The 19503-nt window shown below is 50.4% G+C and overlaps 1 protein-coding gene across 1 annotated transcript in view; it reads right to left on the bottom strand.

The window, feature by feature from the left end:
- Nucleotides 1-4469: 4469 nt before the first annotated feature.
- The window catches only part of PTGFRN (prostaglandin F2 receptor inhibitor), a 49623-nt gene continuing 34589 nt past the window's right edge, over nt 4470-19503 (bottom strand). Inside the window, 5 exon segments of the mRNA XM_070396097.1 lie at nt 4470-6147; nt 7585-7890; nt 9548-9655; nt 12316-12735; nt 15747-16172. Coding sequence (XP_070252198.1) covers nt 5981-6147; nt 7585-7890; nt 9548-9655; nt 12316-12735; nt 15747-16172 — 1427 coding nt within the window. The 3' untranslated portion in view covers nt 4470-5980.

The raw sequence follows: 19503 nt of genomic DNA, 5'->3' as shown, positions 1-19503 counted from the left end.
CAGGGGTGTGCAGGTTGTTTAATTTAGGACAGTGTGTCTGGAATGGAGATTTCAAACAACCTCTCCAGGCTGCTCACTGTCCCATCAGCGTGGCCCAAAGTACAAGAACCTGTTCACCATTTCAGTTGAAGTCATGAGTCAACCCCAGGCACTAAAATTTTAGGCAAATGCACCGTCACAGTTATTGTTGTGTCACCAACCACCACCAGACCTCGGGGGCACAGAACAGCCAGCATTAATTTTTTGCTCACAAGCCATTGCATCTGCTAGCAAGAGCTTGATGGTCTAGGATGCCCTTGGCTTGGACCCCCTTGCCCCCCATATCCCTCTAAGAGGGTAGCCTGGACACGCTTTCATGGTGTCAGGGGTCCCAAAGAATGAGAGGAAATACATCGGCACTTTTTAAAGCTTCTACTTGCATCAGGACTGCCAACATCTCACAGACCAAAGCGAGTCACATGGCCGCATCCAAAGGCAAGAGATGGGTTAACAGACTCGCTCTCTTTCGTGAAGGGAACTGCAGGAGGAGCGATCCCGAACGGGAGCCATCGATGCAGTCAATCTGCCAAGCGCACGGAGAAGAGAATTATTTTTGAAATCAGCATTGACCACAGAGATAACCGTTGCCAATAATACAGAGCGCCCTTTATTCCCGAAATACATACGACCAAGTAAAAGCTATGCAACTTCTCATTCCTGGCTGTTGCCCGCCCCCACCCCCTTTTTTGTTTCCATTTTAGTGGCTCCATTTCTGCCAGAATTTAACATTCACAGGGTGATGTCATTTCCTTTCTGGAGGGAAAAAGAAGCTTTCTGTTGTCAAGAAAAAAGGAGAAAGAAAAAAATAGAGCCAGAGAGAGACAGAGTTATTCTACTACCTTGGGAATTGGTGCGTTGCAATTGCATCATATGAAAGGAATGCAAAATGTAGTTCTTGCTTGAGATGGGGGGGCGGAGGGGGGGCTTGGGGGGCGGGCAGTTCTGGACAAAGCAACCCAGGAATGTATTAAAGGGAAAAAAAATCCTATTCCAGGTCCTGGAAGATTAATGAAAAGAGATATATATATTTTTAGATGTGATACACTCAAATATTAATTCCACAGAATCAAAAATTACACCTTCTGTGCCCTCCCCTACCCTAAAAACTCAGGCCCAAGAAATAGTTAAACAGGCACCCTTGACATGTAGTTTTATAGACTAACTCACATCACTATGTGATAGCTATTGCTAAACCCATTTTGCAGATGAGAAAACTGAGGCGCAGAGGAATCAACTAACCTAGCCAGGATCGTATGGCTGGGAAATGGCTGCATTCTAAGGCTACTTCTTACTTCAATTCAGTGTTTTCTATTACACCTTGCAGCTTGCCATTCATGACTTCCAGAGAAGGCAGAATGTGTGTCCGCAGGAAGCTGGTCATGATTTTGCTCCTTTCCCTACTTGAGCTTACAATTCAGGTCAGAGTCATGGCTATATCCAGGCGTGGAACTTGCCAAAGGTATGGGCTGAGCCTCTTGTCTACATGTATGGAATACCATGCAGTGACACCACGGGAAGGGATCAAATGATCCGTCAACTCCCTCAAAGAACAGGAGAGAAACTGAGGCCTTGAATGGGCCCAAGTCACTGCTGGGCTCTTTCCAGGGCGTTAACTGCATTTATAAACTGCCAGTACCTTCCCCAGGCCTAGAACGGAGCCGATTCCTGGGCAAGGTGAGTAACGAGAACACAGACCTCAAAACATGAGCTGGTTCCCACCCAGAGCACACATGAGGCCCACAGGAAAGTCTATGGGGAGGCCAGCCAAGGCTGCGGCTGCTCCAAGGCCCAGCGGGAAGTCGGGGCTCCCACACTCCCCCCTGTCTAGGTCCTAGAAGCTAGCGGCTGGGGGAATCGCACTGTTTTTGTATTACAGGGGCCAGCAGCTGGACTGGTTGGGTTCCAGACTGCGTCATGAGTCAGAGAAGCCACTCTGCTCCAGTCACGATATGGTCACAGGACTTCGGTGTTGGTTTCCTGATCCGCAGAGAGGAACAACAGTGACTTCTCTTTCCTGTTAGGAGACCTATCAGGTCATGAGAATTCAACCAGCAACCAAAAAGACCTTGCACCAGGCCTGGCCCTCACCTTGCCGCTCAGTGGGAATTTCAATATTGATCCCATGAAATCCATTTCTTCTTTTATCTTTATTTATTTTTTTAAAAATGTTTTTGTAGATGTTTTTAGAGAGAGGAAGGGAGAGGGATAGAGAGATAGAAACACCAATGAGTGAGAAACATCATCGATTGGCTGCCTCCCACACACTCCCTACTGGGGATCGAGCCCTCAACCTGGGCATGTGCCCTGACCAGGAACTGAACTGGCGACCTCTTGGTTCCTGGGTCGGCGCTCAACCGCTGACCCACACCAGCCGGGCTCTTCTCATATCTGTAGAGAAACTCTGCGCTGCTGTCTTAGGGTTCAGAGCTCAGAAGGTGCTCGAGTTGCAACTGGAATTCAGCTGCAATCCCTCCCGCAGAAGAGATAGAAGGACAGCAGAGGCCAACATCACGTTCCTCACACAACTTCAATTTAAATTAAACTTCCTTTAATGAAATAAAAAAAACAAATGGTGCATTGCATAATAGTTGTGGTCACAGTATAAAACAATACAATCAGTTCATATAACATTGGAAATGGACAAAAATACACAAGATCCTTCGTTGGTCTACGTGAAATCTGGCAGATCCCATGTGCCACACTACAAAAGAAAGTCAACTTTTTTCTCCTAGTGATTTGCACCCAGTATTTATCACTGAGAATTTGGTCAAACAGTGGAAGAGAACTTACCCAAATCCCAGTTCCCTTCTTCCTCTGTGGTTATTGGTGAAGCTAAAAAGAAAGTTTTCTGAAAGTAGCAAGTTGTGTAGTATTGCTTATTATTCCTGCCACAAAGGCCCAGTCTTTGGCTCACAGGTGCCCGTGACAAAATCGTGGCTGCAGGCGGTCTGCAAAGCAAGCGAGAGCCACCAGGGAAGCAGACAAGAGTCTGAGTAGAAGGGGCCTCCACCAGCATCCCGGGGAAAGCCGCGTGGACAGGAGGGGAGAAAAGACACAAATAAATACGTTTCTCAATGAAGACTGAAATCCAGTTGGTGAGTCAGAGTTCCACCGTCCCACGAAAAATCGGAAAAGTTGTCAAAAAGTCAGAGTTTGCATTTTTTTTTCCTTTAAAAAAAGTGTAAAGTGTATGTAAACATTACAAAGTAAACAATTGAACGTAATTTTGAGGCTCCTATCCGAACATAGCTTAGGCGCTTTCCGGGGAGACTTTCATGATTAGGGGGAACAAACCCAAACATTTTATCAAGTTTTGTTGTTGTTGTTGTTCAGAAGTGCAACGTCGTCCGCGGGCATCCGTGGCCGGGTCCTTCCTCCGCACGCCCAGTGCTTCTGGCAGGAACCCCCGCCAGAGAGCACGTAAGAATGTCTCTACACAGGCTCCTGGCAGGCGCACGTCCCTGGGAGCAACGAGGTCCTTGTTACAATACCCTGGGATTTTCCCCTTCGGACCCGCCCCCTGGACAGAGGGTGGGGTTGGGATCAAAGCCTTGAACTACAACAGCAGTTTGAAAGGACAAGGGATAGTGTGAGCACCTTTCCTACTACCGAGTGTCTGGTGTGACCCTTTCGTGGGTCACACACATCTGGGGCCACCTGGTCACGCCCCAGGCTAATACCCTTTCCTCTACCAACAAGGGCTTCTGCTACAACAATCCTGAATCTCCTAGTGAGTGTGAGCACGGCCAGGCTCCCGGGCACTGGCTGCTCCCAACCCAACACCTGTTTATGCATTCTCTCTTTAACCTCCATGTGTACGCTCACCCATGACCCACCGCCTCTGAAATAGCAGTTAGGAAGCGACACGTAGAAAATACCCCACTCTTGCCCAGTCAGTGTGGCTCAGTGGTTGAGTGTTGACCTATGAACCAAGAGGTCACGGTTCAATTCCCTATCAGGGCACACGCCCGGGTTGTGGGCTTGATCCCCAGTGGCGGGGCATGCAGGAGGCATCCGATCAATGATTCTCTCTCATCATTGATGTTTCTCTCTCTCTATCCCTCTTCCTTCCTCTCCGAAATCAATAAAAATAGACTTAAAAATTTTTAAGAAAATACCCAACTCTAGTGCTATGGAGGCCTCTTCCTCTTCCTCCAGTCACTCATGCTCTGCATCCTGTCTTCCACGGTTCCATCTGTGCCTAGAAGTCATCTGTGCTGCCACCATCAGTGCAGGAGCCCGTGCCTACCCCACGAGTGGTCCCGCAGTGGGCGAACAGACAGGGGAAGCTTGCCTCCTGGGGCTGCCTCGGTGATGTGTGCAGAAGGGGTGGTGGGCAGCAGAGTGAGGGAAGTGGAGGGAAGACTGTGAGCCGGGAGGGGTCGGGCTCGTCCGGCCCATTGTGACAAAGAGCCGTACATGAATGGCCATCGTTTCGTATTACTTTATTGCTCAGAACCAACGTGTCTTTTTTCCCCTTCGGAAGACAGGGGAGTGTCAGATCCTTCGGAGCCACGCAGCAGCACGGAGGAGTGCAATGCAGGGCGGGCGTCACCGCCGAGCCTCTGGGCCCCACGGGGAGGCCTCCGAAAGGCCAGCCCTGGGCCGGGGCAGAAGGTCTCTTTTGGTCCGTTGTCCTATTCCTGGTACGAGCAGTTGGGCCAAAGAGACTGCTCTCAGATCTCCTTTGTAGGCTGTTCCCAGGGCAATGCGTTGCTGGGTTTCCTTCATGTTCCTAACAGGAAGGCAAGCATCCCAGAGGCCAGCTCTCTCACCAGCCCTCGCAGGGGATCTCACAGACCTGCCAGGGCGGACAAGGCCAGAGAAAACACTCGGTTCTTCCAGGCGATTTCTGATCCCATGAAGTCAGCCAGTCTCCAAGCAGCAAGAGTCCTGCACGTTAAGGAGACCAAGCAGCCTTGGAAGGAGGGGAGGGGGGCACCTGTGGGTCCCCCGGGGTGTCCCTGGGTGTCCAAGGCCTTTGCCTCCTGCAAAGGACAGGACTGGGGACTGGAGGTGGCTTCTTCCGCCCGACACACCCCTGACCCTCCCGGCACGAGCTGCAGAAACCTAACTCTCAGGATCCGCCTTCCGCTCTCCCTGGGGCCCCCGAGAGGCCCAGTGGCCTCCGCTCGATCGCAGCGTCTGTTCCTTCCCTTGTCCCCAGCCTCCTCTTCCTTGCAGACCTTCTCCCTGCCCTGGTCCGAGTGGCTGTGTATTTTTCTTCATGTTCATTCTTAAGGCTAAGGTGGCATGATAAGGTGCTTGGTGGAGAGCCAAATCCTAGATCCCAGGGCTGCCATTCTCAGCACGCTCACAGAAAGCAAAGAGCAAAGAAATGGAAAGGGGGCAGAGAGGCAAAAAACCAAAATCTGCGTCTGGGCTCGATGCGAAGCTACAAACCGCAAGTTCAGATTCCCAATATGGTCTAAGCCCCTGAAAACAGGGGTCAGGCAGTGGGGGGGGCAAGGCCACACATTCGCCCTGGGCACAGGTCTGTGTTGTCCCTGGGCCGGCGTGGAGGGCCACCCTCCTCCTAACACCTGCCTCCCACCCCAGAGCCGGCCGGCTCTCACGCCATCACCCCGCCCTCACCGCGACCCCTCGGGACAAAAGCTATAAACACACACAAGCCAGAGATCAATAAACCAGTAGGAGAAAAAAATTAGACAGAGGTTAACCATGAAAAAGCCGCCGTCGGGAAAAGACACGCGCGACCGTCCTCAGAAAGTGCCGTGGGAAGAGAAGCTGTGTGCTGGTAAACGTGTCCGCGCTCCAACTCCACGTGCAGAGGAGAGCGCGCCGAGTCCCACCTGAGATGAGCGAGGACTGGGTTTTAGTGTGACACACTTCACGTCAGAACATCACCGTCCTCTTCCTGCCCCAATCGCTCCGAGACCGTCCGTCCCCGTGTCGCTGCCCCGGCCGGGCGCCGGCCTCGTTAGTCCATCTCCATGGACATGAGCCGGCGGCGCTCGCGCCGGGTCTCCTGCACCTCCTTCTTGCAGCACCAGTGGGAGCTGCAGTACCCGATGAGGCAGGACAGGAGCCCCACGACGGTGGACAGGCCGACGCCGATCAGCAGCGGGTACTTGAAGGCATTCAGCACTGGCAGGGGCAGAGCAGAGGGAAGCCGGTTAGTGGTGCCAGGGCGGTGGCCGCAGGGCCCACCACCACCTCCTGTCCCCACTGGAGCCAGCAGATCCCCTTCGACCTTGTCTCCAGCCCCGGGCACAGCACTGCTGGCAGGAGCAGCTCAGCCCTATCTGTCCAAAGAGTGGGCAAATGTCTCCCCACCCAGTGCTGCGGGGGGAAAGAAAACAGCGAAATGATTGCGTTCGATGCCTTTGAATGTCAATTTGCTTTTTAGGGTTTGGCAGGAGATGGATTTTTAAAAGTCAGTGTAAGGGCACCGCACCCTCCGCAGCAGATGCCTCCGTAAAAAAACAGTACGTAAACCAATTCTATGCGTCAAAAGACTGAAGTGCACTCGGGGAGCTATTTTAAGTAACACGGTAGTAAATTATCCAGCAAAGTCAAGAGTCACTCCCGTACTTGTTTGGTAAGTCTGGGCTTCCTTTTTTTTTCTTTGCCACTTCAAGGAAAGAATTTCTAAGATGCAATTACGGAGCAAGTGTTAGGAATGCATACTGTTTAGGTGTCCCCCTACTTGCCCCCCACCGAATCCCACGTCCCCTCCCCCGGGAAGTACCAGCACGCAATGTGGGAGGTGCCTGACATTTCGTAGGGCTGCACTTTCACAACCGCCCCAGGAAAGGGGGCCATCCCATTTTACAAGAGAGGGAATAAAGAGCGGAAGGGCTACACCATCTGTGGAAGAGCTGGGGGTCCTATTCCAGTCTCCCCCGAACTGACACTATCACCAGGGAAACAGACTCGAGTCTCCGAATGCTCAGAGGCCCCTGGACTGGAACTCTCTCCAAGGAGTTTTTTCAATCAATGTTCACCCTGAAACGTTTTGCAGAGACGGTTCTCGTTAGCTGAGGAACCACTGTCTCCGACTCTGGGGTACTCGGGTAACAGAGTGGGAAGGGGCCCTCTGCCCACCTTGTTTGGCTGACCCTGGTGGTCAGTGTGGGCCAAAGAGGCCGGGAGCGCCCCCTCCCAAATTGGGGTCCCGTGAAGAACCCCGCCATGCTAGTAACACCAGGAGGAGCCTCCCTTTCCCAAGAACCAACATCAAGGAGGGCAAGAGTAGCTGGAGCCCACTCCCAGCATCTCCCCGGAGACCTGAACCGGCTCTCCTGACTCCGCTCTCTGCGGGCACAGTGAGCTGGCATGGAATTCATAGGAAGCATCGAAAATCTTCCCAGTAAGTCTTAAAAATCATTTCTCAGTGCTGCTCCCAGCATACGATACCGAAGCTGGGCAAACACCAAGGGCTGCCTGCTCTTTCTGGTACGGGCCCTGCCAGGCCTGGAGGACACCAGGCCGTGTTCTAGCACATTCCTCAAATGGGGGGAGCCTGGCTCCTGGCCACTGAGGTCCAGCAGAGAGAGGACAGGATCTGTGCATCACCCTTACCGTCCATCTTCACAGTTATAAAGACGGGCTTGGAGGAGATCTCCGCCTCCTTCTGCCAGGAACCCGTCGGCGACTTCACCCAGGGAGCCACGGAGCAATAGTAGTTGCCGAAGTCCTGGTCCTCCGAGCCGTGCACCTGCAGCAGGAACTCCAGCACGCCCACTCGTTCCAGGCTGAGGTCGCTCTTCCAGTCCCTGCGGGCCGTGCTCACAATTCCCTTGCGGTCCAGCGAGGACAGGAGGATGGGATCCTTGTCCAGGCCGAAGGAGTGTACCACGAACCAGGACACGTCGAAGGCCATGTCATCTATGGATCACAAGCCAAAACCCTGGGGTCAATGCCATGGGCGGAAATAGGCTGGCACGCAGGTCACCTGATGACGGGCCGGCACTGCTCTTCCTGCTCCTCACGCCAACCCTGTGATGGAAGTGCTGTCACCCTCCACACCCTGTGGCGGGACCAAATCCCCATGAGGTCACACAGCCAGGAGGCAGCAGCGTGTGTGTCCTCACTCAGGGAGTCCAGCCCAGGGTCCCCCGCTTGACCTTGTCGCTGCCACCACCCAGCCCAAGGAGCACAGGAGGAAGAGTCAGACCCCAAACTGTCTCCTACAGAGAACACGGGGCGTAGAGCTGGTACGTGGTGACATCACACGCCGTCTCCCAGAGAAAGCGGGGCAGAAGCACCCATGGCTGGGAGGACATGAAAGTCATAAGGAACAAAAGGTCCATCCAGTGGATCATAAAGAATTTAGAGGCGTCAACAGTTTCAATGTCACGGTTCCCTGTGGATTCCCCCTTCCTCTTCCCTGCCTTCCAAGAAGTGCTTAAACTCAGAACCAGAGGAAAAAAGTCAAGCTGAGAAAATTGAACACAGTTTAACAGTCCCAGAGAGCAACGCTGCTGAATTGTAAAGCGTGCTGCAAAATTAAGCCTCAAATACATTAATATGGGCATCAGAGAAGGACGAGTTCGGCCCAAGTGGTAATGCTCACAGGATGTGAAGGGAGCGTCCACCATGAGCCCTAGCGCACTGACACTTAATGTCCTCTTAGAAAGTGAGAAAGGGACGCCAACTGTCACGAAGAGGGCCGCCAAGAAAGGGTGTAAGACGCACGGCCACTACTCTTTGGCATCCCGTTGGTGATGCTAGTATTTCCTTCAAAGAAAACATTTACAGCGATTTCTCTAAGGATTTCATCTACGGTAGCTCCTCCTGGTCATCTGCTACGAATTTGCTCTTTTCTGCATTTCTTCCTAGCATCAATCACTATCTGATGGTATACGGTGATTTCCTCCTGGTCAGCCTCCTCAACTAGATTGCCAGTGCCTTGAGGGCAGACTTGGAATGTTTTGTTCACTCCTCTACTCCCCACATCTTGAACAGCACCTGTACACAGAAGGAGCTCAATAACTATCGGAATGATTAGGAGGACGAAAGACAAAGGTGGGGCGCTTCACTCTGCTGGTGGGTTTCACACCAGCTTGAATTGGCCCTGTAAGTGGCCCACTAATGGCCTGAACAACCCAGACGAAACATCTGCATGGGGCCCAGCTGGTGTGGCTCAGTGGTTGAGCATCTACCCAAGAACCAAGAGGTTGCTGGTTCGATTCCTAGTCAGGGCATATGCCCAAGGTGTGGGCTCGATTCCCTAGTAGGGGGTGTGCAGAAGGCAGTCAATCGATGATCTATGTTCTCTCTCATCTATGTTTCTCTCTACCCCTTTCCTCTCTCTCTAAAAAAAATCAATAAAAACATACTTTTAAAAATATCATGTGTTTCCAATTCATCTGACAGATGCATCCATTCAACAAATTTTTATTAAACACCTACTGAGACCTGAGCTGAGCAGTGTGGGGATAAGCGGACAACCCAATCCTTGACATCCATGTCTGAGCAACGTAGTGGGGATGATGCAAGAGATATTTGCAAAGGCCACGTGGGGAAAGGGTGGGAGAAGTACCTGGGTCCAGGGCTGCTCCTTCGACAGTGACGATACAGAACAATTTGATCAGATCTCCCCGGATGACTGAGGGCGTGTCTGAATACACGGAGGCATTAAATATAGGACCTGGAAGAAAAGGATGATCATCATGTCCTTTCACAGTGTTCAGTCCTTAAAGGGTCCAGTCCCCTTCTAAGAGAACGCAAGACGATACAACCTAAAGAGATCCTCACAACCCTAACCGGTTTGGCTCAGTGGATAGAGCAATCAGCCTGCGGACTCAAGGGTTCCAGGTTCGATTCCGGTCAAGGGCATATACCTTGGTTGCAGTCACATCCCCAGTAGGGTGTGTGCAGGAGGCAGCTAATTGATGTTTCTCTCTCACCGATGTTTCTACTCTCTATCCCTATCCCTTCCTCTCTGTAAAAATCAATAAAATATATTTAAAAGAAAAAAAAAAAGAGATCCTCACAGAGGATTTAGTCTTTTATTTACTTTATTTGAACCAGCAAGGAAAGACTTACCTAATTTGGACAAATTTCCCTTTCTTTTCCTTCTACGACCAGAGAAAGCCCCAAATGCCCTTGAGGTCACCAGTCCCGGCCCTCACCGCCCCTCGTGGCCGAGGCTGCGGGAACAGCAGAGCGTTTGTGCTCCGGCTCCCCAGGCCAGTGAGGACGGGAAGGCCTTCCTCGGGAATGACTCACCCAGCGGGTTTCCTGCTAATGAAACCAGCCACTCACTGTTAATGTGGGTCATTATCCCAGGCTTAGAAATATTTTTATTACGGTCAATTTCTGTGGTGATGCTGTTTTTGTAAGGGGATTTGTCTGGTTAACTTCAAGATGACAGACCAGGCCAGTGAACAACCAGAGTCACTAGGTGTCCCCCGATTCCTCGTCTGCAGAGAGTACGTGGACCACTTGGCTTTTAAAAATAAATGTTGACGCAAACCATCTTGCAACTCCAGCCCCTAAAAGAAGGCTGTTAGCAGCAGTATTTTTGTGAAAGGCAAAACTGCAGACCAGCTGCATGACCACCAACAGGGTGACCGTTAACCAAATTCTAGGAGGTTGAGTCATTAAAGGTGGTGTTTACCTAGAACGTGTTATAACATGGGAAATGTTTATGTTGTGATGTTAAACAGGGGGAAAGCAGGTCATAAAACTGTATATACAGTCTGATCTCAACGCCATGAAGACAACATACCAGAGAAAATTCTAGGAAGACAAAGACTACAAGTTAAGTTTATAGGTGAAGCTCTTTTCCTTTGTTCTACTTTACTGTGTTTTAAAACATTCTCTATTAGGGAGAAAACCATCATTTTCCCCAATAGGAAGTAGTGGCTCAGTAGAGCCTCTTGGGAAACGCAGTCCTCATACCAGGAGGCAAGTGGCCTGAGACCAGGGGACAGAAAGGTGGACACCAGGAAGGACATCTTTGCTGTGTGTGTCTGACAGTGTGCTGCTGATTGTAAGTGGTTGGCCAGCATGACTTAGTGGTTGAGCATCGACCTATAAACCAGGAGGTCACAGTTCAATTCCTCGTCAGGGCACATGCCCAAGTTGTGGACTTGATCCCCAGTGTGGGGCATACAGGGGGCAGCCGATTAGTGAGTCTCTCTCATCATTGATGTTTCTATCTCTGTCTCCCTCTCCCTTCTTCCCTGAAATCAATAAAGTGACGACTCTTCAATATCAAGTCAATATTTGCTAAGCGCTATTCAGGCTACGGCATTGTGCTGGATACTGGCTTTGACTGCAGCTTCTCTTACACTGTGAACTGGCCACGACAACTCCAGGGATTAAAATAAAAACCTTAGGCAGTCTATTCATCCTGGAAGCTACAGTGATTTTTTTCTTTCCTGTTATACTGAGACATAAAGAATTGAGAAATAAATTCAAAACCCAGAAATACAAAAGATTGTATGTCTCCCCTCTTCCTCATAACAGTTTTAAAGAAACATCAAATAAGAAATGTAAGACAAGCCAGAATAAAGTTCTATAGATAGTAAAAGACATACAAATAGTAAAAACACCATCATCTGAATCTTAATAGACACAGGAAAGCATCTGAAAACACCCAATACCTCTTCATGGTAAAAACACTCAACAAACTAGAAATGAAAGGAAACTCCCTCAACTCAGTTAAGGACACCTATGAAAAACCCACATTCCCATGACACTCCATTGTGAAAGCCTGGACATTCCCACCCACTGAGACCAGGAACAAGATGTCCATTGGAGCCACCACTACGCAACTCCGTATTAGAGGTTCTAGCCAGGGCAATCAGGCAAGGAAATGAAACACAAGGTATTTAGTTTGGGAAGGAGGAAGTAAAACTGTCTTTATTCGCAGACAGCATGATGTCCTATTTTTAAAATCCCAGGGAATCAACCAAAAAACTAGAACTCATAAACAACAAAGAAGTATCCAGGCCAAACCGTGCAGAGCATGGAGGCCGAGAACCCTGCACAGAGCGGTAGTTCTGAAGCCCTGGCTTGCACCACAATCACCAGGAGGGCGGTAAAGCTCAGGCTGTGGGTGCCCACCCTCGGGGAGTGTGGTTCAGTAGGTCTGGGTGGGCCCAGCATTTGCATTTCCATCAAGTTCCCAGGGGAAGCTGTTGCTGGTTGCACCGTCCTAGGTTGAAAAAAGGTTGCATCCCTCCACGAGCAGAAGCAAGGTTCCAAGTATACACTCTAAATGGGTAAGCTGTATGGCAAAAATAAAGCCCATGGGTCTCTTCTAGCTCAACCTCTGATTCCACAGGGTTCCCTGCTCACCTGAGGTTTGGAAGTCTATCTCAATAGGATTGGAGAGACTGGTTGCTGCTTCTCGCCACAGGCTGCCCCTGACAGGAGACCAGGCTGTCACCACGCAGCGGTACAGCCCTGCATCCGACACCTGAGTCTGGTACATCCGATAGCGGAACTCGTCTTCCTGCACTTTCTCCAGCACGACGCCGTCCACCCGGGAGGCATCTGTCCAGTTCTCCAGCCTCACCACGGCGTCCTGGTCCAGGGAGATGATGTACTTGGTCTCGTTGGGACTGGAGAGGTCGCCCGCAGGCTTCTCCGCCGTGATGAGAACAGAGTAGCGCGGCGACTTGATATTCTGGGAAGACACTTTGCAAGTCATCTCAAATGTATTTCCGGCAGCAAAGAAAGGCTTGGGCTGCCTCGCCTTCACCACGAGCACGGAATCTGGAATGAGGGAGCAGAAACAGGTGATGCCCGATGGGATCAGTTCAAATGGTTATGTACCTGAAAGAACGATGTCAAGGAAATAGGAATTTATTTGCAAACTGCCATACAACGGCACTTCAGACAGCGTGGAAACCCAGAAAATCACGTGATGCTGGGGGAAGGGGAGCAGCCTGAAGTGACTTACCGGGTGTGAGGGAAGCAGAATTGGTGGGTGGAGATTTAGTTTTGAGGTTTTTCAAGTCCTTAAGAAGAGTAAGAGTTTGGGTAGCCATTGGTACCCGCCCCCCATCCCCTAAGGATGTGAGGGAGAGCTCACTCTCAGGGAACGGGGCAAGACAGGCTCTAGGAGACACCACATGCCTCTCCTCTCCTGAGATCCCGCTGGGTGCAGGGGAGGAACCCTCAGCCTAACCAGCCTCATGGAAGGGCAGGGAAGGGAGAAATGTGTGCTCTCCGTTCAATCCTGCGACGGTAACGTCACAGAGCAGATACTGGTATTTACTGAAGTGATGGACACACCCATCTGCTGATCTAGTCATTTCCACAGAGACACTGCTGAACACTCTGAGCATGCACCCATGTCTACACTAACTTTAGGTGTTAAGTGTGTTATGCCCCATATCTCTGTCCAAAAAAAAAAAATAATTAAAAAAAAAAATCTCTAAGCATATACACATCAGAAATCACCGACGTTAGAACAGCTCAGTGTCAGGCACTTTGGTGCTGAAAATATTTGCTGATTGAGTGAATAAATGAATTAAACACAGTCTTTTCATTCTTTAAGGAAATAAGATGAGATATTTATGTTTTTTAGGAATAACTGTTCCACCAAACCTGTGAGTAGAACATGTATGTTACGGTGTCTCTCCAGAATCACCAGTTCTTTTTCTTTTTTTAAAACATATTTGTATCGATTCAGTGAGGAAGGGAGAGACAGAAACTCCAATGATGAGAGAGAATCTATAAATTAGGCAATTTTATTGATAGATTTGTTCTTACCATAGATCTTAGCAACCCCAGCATACAATTTTTGTTCTTTCCTTATTAATTCTGGAACTTTGAAACAAAGCACTTTATGGCTTCTCTTTGGCACATCACTACTCTTGCACGTTGGGACCATTATTACGTAAAATAAGGGTGACTTGAACACCTGACCGCAACACCACAACCGTTGACCTGATCACCAAGAGGCTCCTAAGTGACTATCGGGCGAGGAGTGTGTACAGAGCAGAGATACTGGACAGAGGGATGACTCACATCCCAGGAGGGACAGAGAGGGAAGGTGTGGCATTTCGCCACGCTACTCAGCATGATGTGGGACTTAAAATTTATTAATGGCTAATGTTTGGAAGTTTCTTTTTAATATTTTTGGTCCGCCCATGGGCAAAGAAAGAATGAGAATAACAGGTGAGCAAGGAGGTGTGGGGAACAAAAAGATAGAAGGGATGGGAGGTCAAGATTAATTTAAGTTAAAAAACACACACACTAAAACAGGAGATCTAACAGCATGTTTACAAGCCAACGGGAAAGGTCCAAAAAGAGAGAGATATTGAAGATACAGGAGGGAAGCCATGTGCCTGAGTAGTGAGAGGTCGCCTAACTGTGAGCTCAGCGCTGGGGAGGGTGTGACAATTCTCCCGATTGTTTCCATTTGTTTAGGGCCTAGAAAGCAGGACCGGGAGCTGAGAGGGAGCTGGGGGAGGAGCTTTTCAGATAAAGTGATATGCAGTCATCATTTTAAAGAGTAGGGAAGTAAACAGATTAAGGAAACGTAGATGATGCCCAGGGAGTGCTGAGAGCCCACTTGACATGAATGATCGCAGATCTAATCTAAAAGGGGTCCAGTCAACATCTTTAAATGTTTTTCTCCAACCACATTGAGCTCTGCAGATGCAGAGAGGGAGGCGGCAGAGGGCTGGCTCTGAACCGGGGTGTAGCTGAGCCAGAGAACAGTGCAAACGGGGAGCTAAGGGTGTGTGCAGGGAGTGACTGTGACTGACTGGGAACCTGGCCTAAGTAACAGCAGGGTGACTCCTAACTTATCTAAACTCCCACCCCTGGACATGTCCAAGAATGAAGAGGGTGCTATTAAAAATGACACAGGACCCTGGCCAAGAGGCTCAGTTGTTTGGAGCATCGTTCCGCACAACAAAGGGTTGCGGGTTCGTTTCCCGGTCAGTGTGTGTTCAGGAGGCAACCGATCGATATTTCTTGCTCTCTCTCTAAAATCAATAAACATATCATAGGGTAAGGATTAACAACAACAACAACAAAAGACTCAGGATAACAGGTATAGATTGGACCACCCTGGGCAAATGGTCACCCTCCGTAAGACAGAAGTGAGGACAATGGGAGTGAAGGACAGTGCAGGGCGGTAGGATTAATGGACTGTCTGTCCTGGTAGGTTGAAGAGTTGATGTTGGAGTCTAGAGAGAGTGATCTAGAAAGGCAGCGGTGTGCATAGAGAATAGGACGTTTGAAATTGGGAGCATGCAGGTCTTTCAGTTATCAGAAGTGAGATGGTCTAGTTTGGGTGTGAGCAGGGGCATGAATAACAACAACAGGACAGAGGACGTGATGACCAGAGAGAAGGACAAGGGGCCGAGAATGAAAAGCTTATCTACACTGTGGCGCCTCAATGTGCCTGCACCCAGTGGGAACTCGTGGGTGCGGACACTCCCAAAGGCCCATGTGAAGTCCGGCTTACTAGTAAGACCCGCCCAGTGGAGCAACAGTGTCAAAGGCTGACCATGCACACCGTGAGTGCCTCCACGATGAGTCCCTGCCACCGACCATGCCCAGTGCTCTCACGAGGACTTACCCTTGTCCAGCCTCACCACCCGACAGGACTGGGTGCTGCAGAGAGAAGCAGCAGTCATTTGAGCATGCGTTTCCTGGATTCCTCGTATAAATGGAAACCTGCAGGGTGACTGTGCATCTGAGAACATATAGTCGGATGACTTAAGCCAAAATGAAATAAGAATAGAGAACAAGGACAAAGCGCCTACCTTCTGAGGCCCAAAATATGTGGACAGGTTTAGAGAAGACATCCCTGCTCTTCACCCAGGTGCTGTTCCGCTGTCTGGTCCAGGCGGACACCACGCAGTAGTAATTGCCCCTGTCTTCCTCTGTAGTCCTTTGGATTCGGAAACTGAACGTGTCCGCACGCTCCTTAGAGAAAATAAAGTCTCCGTCCTGGGCCCGCTGCTTGCTCCTCTCTCCGTACTTGAGCGTCCAGTCCCCGTCCATGGCCGCGAGGAGCTCGCTGGTCACCACGTCGTCGTCGCGCCGGTTCACCCTGTAGTACCAGGACACCGTGACCCGGACGCTCCCCTCCATGCTCCTCTTGTCCACCACCCGGCACTCCAGCTCCGTGAGGTCGTCGGAGAACTCGGGGACCTTGGAGGCGTTCAGGTACACCTGATAGTCTGGCTCTGAACCAAAGAGAGGGGAACAGGGCTGAAAAATCAGGCAGCAACATCCCAAGACTTAGCAAAAGGCACAAGACGAGTACTCCTCTTGTCCTGACAATTAAATGCTTATCCTGTCAACGACAAAGACAGACATGAAAGTCCTTGCATTGGACGGGAGGGAGCCTGGAAGAGCTGTTATTGCAAAACTTGTACAACTCTGTCCCCAAGAACACTTCCAAAGCCAGAAGCCCAATGTCCCCATCAGAGCCTCGATCTTTCCATAGGGGTGGGGTCTGCGGTCAGTTTCCCCAGGAGCCTGGACTCTTTGGAGAAGGATCTAAGAAGCCTGGTGTCCACACTCTGCCAAGATTTCCCCTGGAATGTGAGGCAGTGCCCACAGACCCCACTGGAGCTGCACTGGAAAACCCTATCCCAGAGGACATTCTAGCACTTGAGGCCAACCCACCCCATCAAGGCACGGCGCCTGCCATCCTTGGCTCGGCCCCAAATGCAAGGCCCTCAGGTCACCACCTCCCCTGTGGTCTCACCCTCACTTTACTGGTCCCTGGACTTTCTCCACTGAATCTGTTCCACGGCCAATAAACACACCATCCTCAAACTCCCAACTGACATTCTTCTCACGGCCACGTGGAACTCGCCTGTATAAAGGTCAACTTTGAAGAGCCTGGCTCGCTGAGGCCCCACTTCCCTGCCAGGCACCGATCTGACAGGGAATAGGGGGAAAGCCAGCCTTCTCCTAGCGTCCCCATGGCCATTGTCACGGTCCTGTTATTTTATAAAAACCTCTCCTTCTGAGGTTCATGACATTAATCCATTTCTGCAACTCCACGTCGACCCCGAGCCCTTCCTCCACACTTGCCAAGGAAGGGATATTAGAACCCCCTTGTCACCTCCTTCCCTCTTCCCCCACCCTCTGCACGTCACCCCCCATTATCTGGAGTCCCCCAGTCACCACAGTCTCGCACCTCTGTGGCGGCCTGTTTTCAGTGGCTTCTGACTGCCCTGCAACCCTCCACTCATTCCTCAGCGTCACCTCCCCTGCACCCCCTTCTTGGCATCCCCAGAGTGTGACACTCTCTCTCTATGCTCCCATAAGACGGGCACGTGACCCTGGGTAGCAGGAACCCCACCCTGTTATACTCCTTGCTTCGGTCTCATCCCCAAGCTCCAAACACACAGCCTCGTATGCAGTCGGCACTCAGTAAATGTTTGCTGCTTTCATGGTAAGGCGTTTAGAAAAGGCTACATTTTTCTTTCGTAACACTTTGCCTTCTGGGAGGGAAAATCACTCTACCTAAACAGAAGTTCCGTTTGCCAGCACGACCTTTATTCACCTCGGTCCGACAGTGTCGTTTTATTTCACGTTGTTTTTATTTGTGACTCATTCAGATTATAAACTGCTGAGGTCGAGGAACTGTTCTTTTTTGATTTACGCTTCTAATGAAATGTGTAACATCAAGGCTGCCCCAAGAACGATTCACTGGGCCAGGCAATGGGAAGAACTCAAAATCCTAATTCCATCTCCACAAGCACTTGGTTGCAAGTGAGGTTGGACCCTGGGCTGTTGCCAGTTAAACCAACGTGGCCCTGCAGGCTCCTGGGAGCACGCCCTGCCATGAGGTGGCTTCTGGGACGTCATCCTGCCTCATCTTTCAGACAAGTCACACGGGTAGGGGTTCCTGCCTCCTGGGCAGCAGGGACTGACACACCACACCGCCTCCCTAGCGACAAGGGACTGCGGAACAAATACCACCGAAATGTATTTGTACGGTCGCGTGCATAAACTGAGATATTCCCAAGTTACCCCACATCCAGGGTTTCAGACCCTCTCCTCCTGGCAGCTTATGGCACAGCGGCTGGAGTGCAGACAAGGATAACAGGTCAGTTCACGTGGACAGGACAGACGGAACTGGCTGTGCACAGGGCCAGATGCACTCTTAGCTCCGGTCTGGACTGACCTGGACCGTGCCAACATGGAGAGGCCTCAGGAAGCTCTTTACTGAACGGGTGGTCTCCTCAAGAGGAGGACCCTAATGCAAAGACAAACAAAAGCAAGTGAACTTACAAAGGGAAGGTCCTAGTGACTTACAGTAGCGGTCGCCAACCTTTCGGACCTCACGGACCACCAGTGGTCTGCAGACCACCGGTTGGCGACCGCTGCTTTAAAGGATGTTCCAAGGTCACCTGAACCATCCACCAGCCTTGTAGGTCGACGAGACTTGTACTCCTAGAGAAGCTATGACTCCACTATGTCAGAACAGTAGTTAGAGATGGGCTCTTATTTCTCTCGTTTGGAGCATGGATGGAAGTGTCCTGTGGGCAGAGACTGCGCCTGTTCCCCATGGCCCATTGTGCATGTACCTCACCTCTCCTTCTAACAGAGAATTCTTCCTTTGCGCTGACCTAGCCTGTCATGCCCCCACTTCTTATTCAACAAACGTTCATAGACACCCTACCACCCACCAGGCTCCCTGCTCTCTAAGGACTGTATCTGAACACGGCCTTGAACTCTGGTCATATGTCTTTTGGACCTTCCTCACAGGGCCAGGCACTACCTACCTATTCAAACATATGTGCTACCCATGCAGTGCCTTGTTCATAAAAGATATTGCCACACTTGCTGAATTGGACTGCATTTCATATTTTGCATAAAAATGCTCATTTTGGGCAGAAGCATTCCACCACTGATTACTGAGGCATTCTGCTTGATCTCATCAAGAAATCTGCTAAGAATGCCACGGTGGTTATGTTTAAAAACGCATATCAGTTAAAGATGCCTACTGAAGTATTTAATGGTAAAATGACATGCTGTCTGGCATGTGCTTTAAATTCTTCCTGAAGAAAAAAAAAAGTGAGTGTGTCTGGGGGAGGGAAGAGAGATGAAATGAGATTGGCAAAATATTGATCATCACTGAAGCTGGTGGTTCCTTCTACGTCTGTGTACATTTCTCAGCCAATTCTATTCCAATAGCACCACATGTGAGTAAGCCTTCTCTCAGCACACACAGGCCGAGGAGTGGCATCACCAACATTCCAACAAGCAAGGGTCTGCTCCCTAATCCGGTGCCCGGGATGGTGTCTGCTCATAAGCACACCGCCTCCTGGAGCCATGGCCTCCATCACTAGGAGCCCCCCTCAAATCAAAGACCACGGTCTTTGTATATGGGTCATGAAACTCCTTTGTTACAACTTTCAAAACAATGAGCTCTCAGAATCATTGGCCGAGTTATCAAAGCAGATATTTTGTGCCTACTGTATGCAGGGACGTAGCTGCAGGTTTTCACACAGTACCTGTGTTCACTCTCACAATCCGATAAGGAAGGTATCATTA

The sequence above is a fragment of the Myotis yumanensis genome, unplaced genomic scaffold, assembly GCF_028538775.1.
Source record: "Myotis yumanensis isolate MYYU_CA2020_CCGP unplaced genomic scaffold, mMyoYum1.0.hap1 SCAF_17, whole genome shotgun sequence".
Classification (NCBI taxonomy): Eukaryota; Metazoa; Chordata; class Mammalia; order Chiroptera; family Vespertilionidae; genus Myotis; species Myotis yumanensis.
This window is presented reverse-complemented; position numbering and strand designations above follow the sequence as displayed.